This window comes from Copidosoma floridanum, unplaced genomic scaffold (assembly GCF_036245765.1).
Source record: "Copidosoma floridanum isolate Cflo_tuat_1 unplaced genomic scaffold, Cflo_Japanese_pri ptg000017l, whole genome shotgun sequence".
In the NCBI taxonomy this organism is placed as follows: domain Eukaryota; kingdom Metazoa; phylum Arthropoda; class Insecta; order Hymenoptera; family Encyrtidae; genus Copidosoma; species Copidosoma floridanum.
This window is the reverse complement of record NW_028321894.1, coordinates 1462181-1474535: the sequence shown is the minus strand read 5'-3', so window position 1 is coordinate 1474535 and position 12355 is coordinate 1462181. Positions and strand designations below refer to the sequence as shown.

Genomic DNA, 12355 nt, shown 5'->3' with positions numbered 1-12355 from the left:
CTCGTCATACTGTCTCACGTATAATAACATGCAATACATTTAATGCCGCTAAAGCAACATACTTCGTATGTGTGTGTATTGGATGTAACAAAAGTATATAACATTTGTATTTTATTTATAGATAGGCGACTTTACTTAAGTGAAGTTAAATTATACTCATAAGTAGCTTATTTTCGAGAGGAGCATATAACCGTCGTGTTGTGTGATGGAATTCATAAAGGTTGTATCCTGCGAATCAGTTTTAGTAAGACATAGAGCGCCATATTTGTATTTCTATGAATTTTGTCTCAAGGAAATGTGTCCCATTAAATAATAAAGTATGTAAGCTTGTATATATTTGTCAGATAACTGTCATTTCTATACTTTTAATGCTATAATATCTATCGTTTAATTTTTTTAATCATAAAACATATAATTGACTAATGAACTACAACTTTTTCCATGACACTTGACATTAACTACTAAGGTTATTTTTATTACGTTTAAACTGTAAAATAACTTATACATAAATATACTTAGTTAGAGGATTTGAAAGCAGACTGTCTCGTGGTAGTCAATCGTAAGTCTAAGTTTCATGTGTTGGCTTCGCCATCTTGTCTCGTTATAGATACGAAAAGTTGTCCTGCTTTTGCCACCATATTAATCAAATTTGTCTTTTATTAGTGTTCCTTTCCCTTTTCTTTGACTTTTTCTTGTTCTCAAACCTGAAGAGACCTATAAAAGGACGAAGACTATTATCGACTGAAGAGATGGAAAGGGCATCACTGCAGAGCTCAAGGCTATAACAAAAAGTTGTTGTGACGTGTGGTTTAACGGTGTGCAAAAGCGTTGGCTCTAGTGTATTGCATCTAAGAGTTATAACTTTAAAGAAAACTACATCAATATTAATTAATGAATAAAAATTGTTTTTTTAAAATATAAGTTCACCTTACTTTTTCAACACACCTGGTATACGAATAAAATGAGTATCAGTGACACAGTCTTTGACACAGTGGTACTAACTATTTTCAGTGAAATAAAAAATAAAAAAATATATAATTGCTGATCAAGCTACAGCTTTAAACAGATCTGTTGTAAATCACACGGTGAAAAAAAAAATTTTGTTGGTTAGTTAAACGACTACACTTTTCATTGAAATGAAAAGTAATGAAGAAGGTACATGTGCTTTGTTCTAGTGAAATATCTTATCGGAACTAGGAGTAAAGCTCATATAGTTGACAATACAATTGAAATATCTGTTGATCATCTTTGTGTTGATATAAAACGAGCATATGGAAGTGTTAGTCGTTATTTAATGAAGATCCCTTTCAGGTTGATGAAATAAATAAACGATTTTTTTTATTATTAGTCAATCTTCACTTTTTTATTCGTTACAAACGTTGAACTTTACCTTTTTTTTTTGATATTCAGCGAGTTATTAAAAAATTTGACTTGCTTTTTTAATTTGACACGTTTCAAGTAACAACTTTAGAAGAATTATGTAATTCAACTGACACAGAATAACAATAATTGGCAAACTATAGTCATAGAACGTGGCATGTGTTACTACCTGCCCTTGAAGAAGTTTTTGAAATAATTGAGTCATTTAACCTTTTTTTTAATATTTGTTAATTTCTTACTATTTTTGAGAAAATTCTTGAAAATCCTTCGTATAGTCAAATTATTGGCTAAAAAGTTTGAATAAAGTGCAAATATGCAATAAAGTAGGGAATCAATTTTTTTCACTTTTAGAAATCTCCGTAAAGTTTGGCCAGATATTGTCGTAATAGAGATCACTAGTATGGCTTAATCGGTTTCTATGCAACAATGCCTGCTTTAACCACTTAGTCAATGGGCGTGACTTGACTTTGGTACATTAAGGGGACCGTGCGCCAAAATGCTTGAGAGTGGAAAAAAATGTGTAAGGGCTCGAAAAGTCAAAACGAATAGGTGGAGTTTGTCAATATCCCAGATCGAGGTGTTACGGTACAAGGTTTATCGACAACACCAAGGCCCGAGTAAGTATCTTTTCCACAGTCATTTGTAGCATCTTTTTCGTGAAAGCTGAAGAGATAACGAGCACATAAGACCTTCAATCATTAAAACGATTAAATTGGCATATCTTGGCTTGACATGTACGAAGGTTTTTGAAGTTGTTCTTCTTTTAAAGAGAGTTAACCTGGAATGTTCCTGAAACTTCTAGGTTTCTTATATCAACTTGATTTAGCAAGGTCTGCCTACATTTGTAGAGCATTGGTGTGCCTGCTCCATCCATCTACTTTTTCTTAATATCTTACGCGATTCCTTTTCTTAATATGAAGAGATATTGCCTTGTAAAGTAAATTTCTGAGCAGACACTAGTCTTTACGGGGTGTAAGGCCGTCCTCTGTTTAATGATTAAAGAGATTAATATCTTTAAAGGGGATAGCACGCATTGCCGGGTTATTAAATTAACTTTAATATATTGTTAGTAAATATGGGTTTTACCAATATAAGAAATCTTTCGCAGTGCTGAGCAAAATAACAAAACAAGTTTTTCGCGTATTGGTGGAAAGGTGTTATGAATTCAGTGAAGGTGTTATAAATGAAGTGTTATGTTAAGAACACTTTGTATATGATTATTATTATTTTTGATGTAAGACTATGATAGCTGATCACCAAATGTGAAATGTTATATAAATAAATAAAAAAATTAAAAATGAATTTAAACTAGAATTAAACTGTCACATGATAATACGAATAAATACTTGAAAAACATTTAGTGTTTCGATACTAAATTAAATTTGGCATAAAATTAAAAGACTTTTTATTTGTTTCTTTGTTTGTCATATCGTTGCTATCATTGACAATTTTTTTGTTTAACTTATATTGTTGGTTTTTTTGAAACGCAGTAAGGCATAGTGTTACGTACGATATGCTAGGCACATCATACTAACTCCCCCTGGTGACCACGGAGCTACCTTATCAAGAGGGTACCAATGGGAGGGAAACGAGGTATTATAAGGCCCGGCAAGCTTCAAAATCGAGAGAACGAAGGTAATACTCGGACAGACAGGGAGAACGAAGGGAGTACTCAGGCAGACAGGGAGAGCGAAGAGAACACTCGAAGAGATCGGGCAATTAATCGGGAACACACACACGCGTCTTTGCCTTATAATTAAGTATCTTGAATAAAGGTCTTTAAGGTTCTAAGGTTTTGATCGTTCTCGCAAAGCACCTCCTTACCTTTCGATTTACTCACGTAACAGTTTTGGTGCTAAGTGTGGGGTTTGGTAAGAGTCAAATTTTTTTTTTGCACGCCGAGAAGCACACATAGTGCAGTGCCGCGAGAATACAACGATTAAAAGTCGAGGAGCCGAGAAGCCGATCAAAAAGGACAGGAGCAGTCATATTCTGCTAGCGACGGTGACATCAACCCGCAGGAAAACAGGACTAGGACACCAATTGCCGATAATCAAGGGATCAAGGATCAAGGAGACAAGCGGCGAGTGCTGAAAAGAGATGATTTTTAAAATCTTATTTCTACTGGTGTGCATATCAACGAGAACGTAAGTCCATTTATAATAAAATTAATTTTATACCTTACTCCCCGGAAAAAAGAGGAAATAGAATAGTAGAAAATTTTTGTTTCTGGATTTATACTTATTATCACGTCCGCTCCCCGTGTTTGACATTTTTTTTTTCTCACTCTTAGAACCCGAAGAGAAATCGAGCGAGACAACAGACTTAAACAAACAGCAGATTAGGAAAATTTGGGCATATCAAACACAAAACAGAGGGAATTTTTAAGTAGGCTTCCACAGATATAGGAAATATCCGAAAATAATAATATAATAATAATAACCGGCACCCATATACACCACTTATTTCATTATTATAATTCTTGTTAACAAAACAGACTGCAGATATTCCCAAAATAATATTTCTTCCTAGTTATCACTAAACAAAGAAAGGGCCAAAATTAAAGAGAGCTAGTAAAAGACGAACGCTGCTCTTTTATTTTCTTATCTCGCCTGTCACTACTATTTTCACCCGATTATTGTTAAGCTGCGACACAGGTAATTAAACGTAGCCCCGTTGCTAGGAGAATAAATACACCTTATCAGAACCAAAAAGGAGGATACGACACATAGAAATACATATCCAAAAGAGGAAAAAAAAAGAAAAATAAAATAAAAGAAAAAAAAAAATGATTCATCTACGCGACACTATCCATGAGTCAGAGAGTGATAGCGAAGGCCCAAGTTATAATATAACGGCAGACTTGTACAGGCCAGATCCCAATAGTAAACAAAAAAAGGAAAATATGATGAAACGAATGTTGGAATTGAAACTGGAACCCGAGGAGTTCGAGAAACTAGACGCCCTGGACGAAGAAACAAAAGCGATAGTCATGAGTTTATTTTCAAAGATAAAAGGAAAACTAAAAAGAGCAGAGGAAGTGAACGTGCCACATGTGTCAAACACTGAGACCAGCCGAAATCTGTCACCGACGATAAGGGATCAAAGGGACATATTGTGTGACACAAATGCAAACACAGGACGTATAAATAAAGAAATGGACCCTCTTTCTGGAAAACAAGTCTTCGGGCGAAGCTTAAGAGAAACTGAAGAAATACGTGGAACTCGAAAAAATAAAACAAATATGTTCTTAACACAATGAAGCATGCCAGAGAAACAAGAGCGGCCGATTCACATTACACCCTGTTACGAATATCAAGGCACAAGAAACTCCGGGACGAGAGACTCACATGCTCAACAGCTGTGGGACGGATTAAGGGATATGAACAAAGAACCTAGAAGAATGAAGGAATTCGTGTCTATGGTAGCAGAACCACCGTTGACTAATAGTTACACAAACTGGACCGAGTTTAATGAACATAGGGATAGGGACAATATAGCACCAACCATGGGCCTATATACAGAAAATATGCAAGCTACGGGTAATCATAACCATCCACGCAGACCACAGAATTTACAACAAAACATTCTGCCCACGCTCAGCCACATGGCAAATAGCATCCCATTCTTCGACGGCGACCCAATCAATCTGCCGCTATTCGAAAGAATGGTAAGAATAACTGCTCAAATGATCGGTCCAGAATATGAATTATTTTTCCTTGGAACCATTGCAAGTAGACTATAGGGAAAAGCAGCTGAGCATTTCGCGCCTAGATTGGCTTTATTTAGCACGGTCCAGGAATTCCTTAGGGAACTTTCGAACATATATGGGAGTATAAATAATTCGGACACCTTAATGGCACAATTGAAGATAATCAGACAGCAAAATCGGAAATCGATAGAAGATTACAGCGGAAGGGTACAACGATTATATAACAGGCTCACGATGCTGCACGATTTGAATCCAAGCTTACTGCCGATTTAAAAGCAGGTCCTAAAAAAAGGCGTGGAGGCAGAAGCAGTCAAACAACTCACATATGGGTTGCACCCAACATACAGGTGCAAAATCACAAGCTTAAATCCGAGGACTCTCTGTGAAGCAATCATACAGGCATTAAAAATAGAGAGTGACCTCAGTCTACGACACGCATAATCAGTAAGTGCACTGCCTGCATACAATAAGGCAACAACCGAGCGAGGGCCACTAGTAAACCTAGCAAGTAAAGAGGATAAGACAACAGAAATCACTAACGGGGCACAAGGGACCGCAGCAAACTTAAAACGCTGTATATATTGCGACGGCCGAACCGGGCATTCAGTTGAGGAATGCCGAAAATTACTAGCAGTAATCAATGACAGAAAAACTTCGCGAGACAACGGAAGAGAGTTAAAAGAAAATTGCAGTTATTGTCAGAGACCAGGACACTACGCGAGAGACTGTCGTTTACGTATGCAAGACATAGAGAAAGAGGAAAGACGGCGAAACAAGAGAAATAACCAACTCGTAAATAATACCCATACCAACAGAAATGCCTATAATTATAGGGGTAAAAATGATAACTATAATAACAATAATTACAATAATTACAACAGGGGCTATAATAATGGCCTAGTGGAACAATATAACAGGAATAATAATTACAATTTTAGGATTAATAACTACAATACTAGAAATAACGATTACAATAATAGAAAAAACAACTACTATGACAGGAACTATTACAATAACAGGTATAATAACTACAACCCTACAAGGAGCAATTATTACACCAATCGCGGCTACAGTGACCAGTATAATACCAACAACAGGGAATCATTCAACCGTTATGGGAACGACTATAAAAATCAAGACAGTAGGAATGGCTATAATAGGGACCTTATTAGGCAAGAGCCGCCGCGGGATAGGGGCCCACAGCATCGAGAAAACAACGCACACGGCCATGACAATAAGAGGGACGTCCCAACAGCTTTAAACTCGCAAGATGTTCGGTGTGCTCCCCAAACGTCGGGCATCAACTAGAGAAAGAGATAGAGAAAAGTGTGTCCAGTGAGGAAGAATGTGTGAGAGAGAGGCCGCAAAAGACAGAAAAAAAGATAGTAGAGAAGAAGACGCAACACGACAGTCCGAGTACTTACACAGTGCAAGAAAAAAAAGAAAGTAATACGGCACAGCAGGATACCACTCCGATAAAACGGAGCGGAAAACACACAAGAAAAGGCAGGAGAGCCCGCAAGAAAAGTAATCGGACAAAGGCACCGGACACACATGTAGATAATGATGAACCCTAGCTTTCAGAGCGCGACGAAGGAATAGAGCAGCTTCCGAAGATAACTATAAAACTCGCGAGAACAGGGCATAGGCCACCATCGGTCCAGTTACAGGGACCACAGTTAAAGAATGGAAAGGCGACTTTTTATGCGGATACAGGCGCAGAGATTTCGATTGTAAAGGTTAATTTTCTAAGCACAGACATGCTAATAGACAGTAGGTATTAAGTAGCTATTATCGGCATGACTCACGGAGCACGCAAAATGTTGGGCACAGTACAGGCCCAGTAGCACGGATTAGAGTGCACATTACATGTAGTCCCCCATGACTTCCTAATTGACGCGGAAGGAATCATAGGGTGTGATATTTTTAAGCGATACCGGGGCCAGATAAGCGCCGCCGAGAATACGATTAAATTGGATAGCGTAGAGATACCACTGGTAAGGCCGGAGTGTTTCAAAATACCTGCGAGATCGAGGCAAGTTATTTATGCGCGAATAAGAAAAAGCAAAAATAATTCAGAAAATGGCTGGATACCCCTCCAAGAAATGGAGGAAGGAATATTGTTCGGGAACTTTATAGCCAGGAATGTTAATGGTAAAATAGTCGCAGAGTGCATTAATACAAGTAACGAAATAAAATACGTGCCTGTTCCATAAGTACAGCTGCTAGAATATGTGGAAATTTACCGGAAGCGCGCAGAAGACGTCGAAGGAGACGACGTCGAAAGCTTGGGGGAAGCAATGATAAGATTATTTAATAAAGGAAAAAGAGATGACAAGAAAAAAATAGAAATTTTTACAAAAAATGAAGAGGAGCTAGAAAAACAGAAACGGGTAGATAAAATAATGCAACTCGTAGACACAGTTGGTTGCAACAAGGAAGATATAGAACATGTGAAAAAACTGATCGAGTCAAACCCTTATGTATTTGGCCTCGACGGTGAGCCTCTCAAGGCAACACACCTGATAAAACACCGAATTATAACGACATCGGATAAACCCATCGTAGCGAAAAGATTCAGATGTCCACCAGCAATAAGGGATCAAATGAAGGTCGAAATTTAAAAAATGCTTGAACAAGGGATAATTGAACCCTCCACCTCCCCGTCTAACTTGAATACATGGATAGTGGCAAAACAACCGGGGCCAAACAATAAAAAAAGAGTAAGAGTAGTCACAGACTTTCGACTACTAAACGAAGTCACAGTAGGGTCATGTTACCCGCTACCGTTTTAGAGTGACATTTTAGAGAATCTAGCATCAGCACGTTACATCACGGAAGTGGACCTTAAATCAGGATTTTTTCAGGTAAAAATACACGAAGATCATGCACATAAGACCGCATTTTCAGGCCCATACGGGCACTACCAATACAAAAGGATGCCTATGGGGTGCAAGGACTCACCAAACACATTTCTAAGGGCTATCGCACTAGCACTAGCAGGATTACAAGGCCACGAAATAGAAGTTTATCTCCACGACATAATGGTATTTTCCCCTGACCTTGAGGAACATGGGAAACGATTCACGAAATTGCTAAAACGGCTCGCAGCCACCAACCTCACGATAGAGCCCAAGAAATGTCAATTTTTAAAAAGAGAGGCGAAAATGCTCGGTCATATTGTATAAGATTTTATAAGATTTTGTCAGGTGGGATGTTTGTTATGCTCTGGCTATGTTCAAATTTACTTCCAAACCTTGAAATTCTGCTTAACGTTTATTTATCAAAGTTTTTGGTTTGTTTGATGGGTTAAAATATTCAAGAGGCTTGTGATTCATAACCACTTCTTACTTGTGTTCATACACATAAGGTTTATATTGTTCCTCTGTAAATACAATTGCTCGTAAATTTTTGTGATATGTATAATAAAAAAACTCGCTTCCTTTTAACAGTATAACGTGTATTTAAATGATATGTCCTCCCGTATCGTACCCTGTCTGTCTGTCATAGCATCTTTGGGTCAGTCCTTATCTGCCTATTGCCTACTACAGAATCCTGTGACTTTGACTTTTTTTTTAGATGTTGACACTTATTGAGTTAAATTGTAAAATTTGTTACTGCCAGGTATTTCAACAGCTTGATAAATTATCTTTCTTCCATGTTTGCAAAAGACGGACACAAAAATTATCATATCACCAAGATACACTACTATTTTATGAATCTATAACCCTATAACAGTGTGGTAACCCTTAGAAATGTGTTTAGCGAATCTCTACACCCCATTGGCATCCCTTTGTGAAAATACTGTTTGATGCGGCTTGAAAGTGTCATCTTATGTGCTTTATTATTTTTTGTATGTTTTAACTTAAAATAATTTTGATTTAAGGTCTACTACAGTGATAAAGTTTTAGTTTTAGTTTTTTTAGCCCTTTTTTTTAATTGTAAGACTTTCTGTCTTTTTTTTCATAACTTGTTTTTTAATTTTTGCCACCCTATATTTGTATATTACGATTGGCTTGATTTTCTAGGTATTTTTGAACACTATGTTTTTAATAGTGGTATCTCTACGTCATCTAATCTAAAGATCTCACCAGCCTTGCTTATCTGACCTTGGTATCGCTTGAAGGTACCCCAGCCTATGATTTGTTCAAAGTGAATTGGAAGGGCATGGGAAAAAACACGTAGCATACACTTCAATCTGTGCATTTAAACTGGAACTTTCCTCAATGTTTTGTCTGCTCTGTGAGTCATGCCAAAAATAAAGACTTAACACCTACTGTCCATAAGTATTATAGTTTTAAGAAAAATTGTTTGGCTCAATTTTTCATCATTCTCTCAAAGCTCAAGTTCTTCACTCTTTACATATGTGTAGTTCCTTTTTCCGTTTACCATTTTTACGGGCTCTCTTGCAATTGCTTGTGTACTTATTGCTTCACTGTATGTAAGTGTCCTTATGCCATGTTGGTGCATTTTTCTTCTCCTTCACTGTATAAGCATAAGGGCTGTTATGGTGCGTTTTAACTGCACTGTAACTTTTTTTTTCATTATCTGCGGTCCCATTCTTGCACAATCCCTCTCAATGGACACGCTTTTTTTATTCTTTTTTCTTTCTGTCTTTTCTAGGCTTATGTTTAACTTTAAAGGACCACGCTGAACATTCTGCAAGATTAACACTGAGAATGCTGACTTTTAGGGTTGTTATTTTTGTTCTTGTGGCTACAGTTATTGTTTCTATTAAGCTGCATCATGAAACTATTGTTATAATTTTTAAAATAACAACATAGGTAATCATAATTACTGAAATTATAATTCTTGCCTTCATTATCATTTGTATTCCTGTCAGTAGGGATATTTTTTGAAAGTTAATAATGACTCTGTTCGCTGTCTCTCCTCCCTCTTACTATCTAGTTTTGAGTGTGCATCATTTCATCGTGCAGTAATTTGTTTTTGTTATAATATGATTTATAGCTAATTCTTACAATCTGCTTTTTAATTTATGTATTTTGTAATGTTTTATTACATATATGTTTGATGTTGATAACACTTGCCAAAAAAACCTATGTGTGGTAAGAGTTCTGAAGGTACCTTCACTGGCATGTAATACTCCCCCAACGAAGAAGGCAGTACGGCTTTTCTCCATTTTTTTGATACAATTATATTTTAGATATTAAATATGGACAAGGAATAAGTGTAAGAGCGTATGTGACAGGTGTGAGCAGGACGTTAGAAATGTCATCAGCGTAGGCAGTAGTAAGTTGTGTTAATATCGTTGGAAGATTTGATGGAAGCGCACAGTCTAGTACTGGCCAGCCTACATGTTGTTTATATCGTATTGAGCCATAATAGAATGTTTACAGTCGTTAATTTATAAGGTATTAAAATATAAAAACCACATTTAAATGACGTATATGTACTCATTTCGGTGATTATTGCATTACTTTCGTACACAATATTATTCATAGAAGGCACATTTAATATTGTAGTATTGCATGCCATATGATTTAATAGAAGTATATATTTATTTTTGGGTACTCAAGCACCCACTGCCAAATAGTTTTTTTAATATAGAATTAAATTACTGTAATTTTTCTTTCTGGTTCTTAAGATTCAAGGACTTTGGTTATTTTTCACAACAATATCAGACATTCCTAAGTACATTATATGGTTGAGAGCATATTAAGACAAAAATTGTAGTAGTATTAAATTTATTAGAAAAGAGTTTATATACTTAAATACAATTAGTGTTATTTTTAGACAACTCATGATAATATTTCTTATGTGTCATGCTCCAAGCATGTTTAACAAAAAAATTCTATCATCTAAATATTATTAAAATGTAATCAAACATTACTGACCTTAAAGTTTCGTTTGAAGAAAAAAGTTTCGGAGTCCTTATCCACGCACCCACACACATCTTTTATACTTTTCAATAAAAGCATCATTTAAAATTACTGAGTACATTTTAAAGTGTACAACAACTTCTACTCCGATTTTAAACCGTGTTTTGAGAGTACCCTAATCTTGCCGTATACTATCAAGACATTTGTCGATAGAAGTAAGAAAACACGCCATTCTGCACACCACCCTTATCGCTTAGAATTGTAATGATAACTTATTTTACCACCTTATAAAAACTATAGGCTAAGTGTTTTAATAGTTTTATTCCTTTTTACTTGTCCTAGGTACCTGACTAAGTTTATGTATTCTCAGAAGTTTAGTATTCGTTTCTGATTGAAAGGAGCTTAGTAAGCCACATTTAATTGTTTACGTTAGTAAACGTTACGACGAATATTGTTACAAAAGTGAGTACAGCATACGCTATTGAAGACAAAAAAATCTGAGTCCTAAGGCAAAGTGTAAATTATAATGTTTTTTTAAAAGGTTTTGTTTAAGAGATGGTAGTACGTACATTAAAAGTATCCGGTGTAAAAACGTGTGTAAGCCATTTTTGAATTACTTATAACAATTTTCTGAACATTTGAAGTGAAATTTTTCATTAGATAGCTTAACAAAACACCGCTGTTATCTTTAATCAGGATACCAAAGAAAAACCTATTAAAAGGGGTAACGAAAATTAGAACAAGCTATTTACTAAAATTACGTGTAACTCATTGAAGATAACTGGTTTATCATGTTAATGCTAACAACGCTGACTATTCAAATTTGTTTCTTATTTCAGGCAATATTAGATTCATTTTCTAAAGTATTAAGCTATGCAATTGAAAATTCCATCTTGCGATTTACTTCTTTAGTAGAATTATCATATTTAAGCTATCGCAATTTTACAAGAGATCGAGAGAAGCAACTTTTGTCTAGAACGATAGTATATGAGCTTCTGCAAGCAATCCGACTTAAAATTGTTTTACCAGATACAAACGTTTTAACATTATTACAGTTTGTCCTTCAGGTAAGTTAATTACTTATTCATAAATTAGTGCTATTTACATAAAAAATAGGTATTGTTGTTTAACAACGTAGTTGGTGTATAAAACATCAAAAATATTGAAAAACCAAAAACAAGTATTTATTATTGACAATTTATTAAAAAATTTCTTTTGTGAGATATTTTATAAAATAAGAAAGAAACACACAAAACTAGTGGACTTTAGTTCTTCTGAGCTTATTTTATTTACTACAAACATAATCTTGAATAAAGCTGAGATGCATTGTAAAAAAAGTTTAATTGTTTTATAATATTATCATTATATCCATGAATGAACTAACCCAATTCAGTTATCGATAGTTAAATTTATTAATTTCTTC

At 35.4% G+C, this 12355-nt stretch overlaps 1 protein-coding gene across 1 annotated transcript in view; it reads left to right on the top strand.

Annotated features, from left to right (window-relative positions):
• LOC106644454 (protein unc-79 homolog) overlaps positions 1 to 12355 on the top strand; it is a 742398-nt gene that overhangs the window by 196591 nt on the left and 533452 nt on the right. The window contains exon 3 of the mRNA XM_089592466.1: positions 11772 to 11999. Within this exon, the coding sequence (XP_089448592.1) occupies positions 11772 to 11999 (228 nt within the window). The remainder of the gene's footprint in view (positions 1 to 11771; positions 12000 to 12355) is intronic.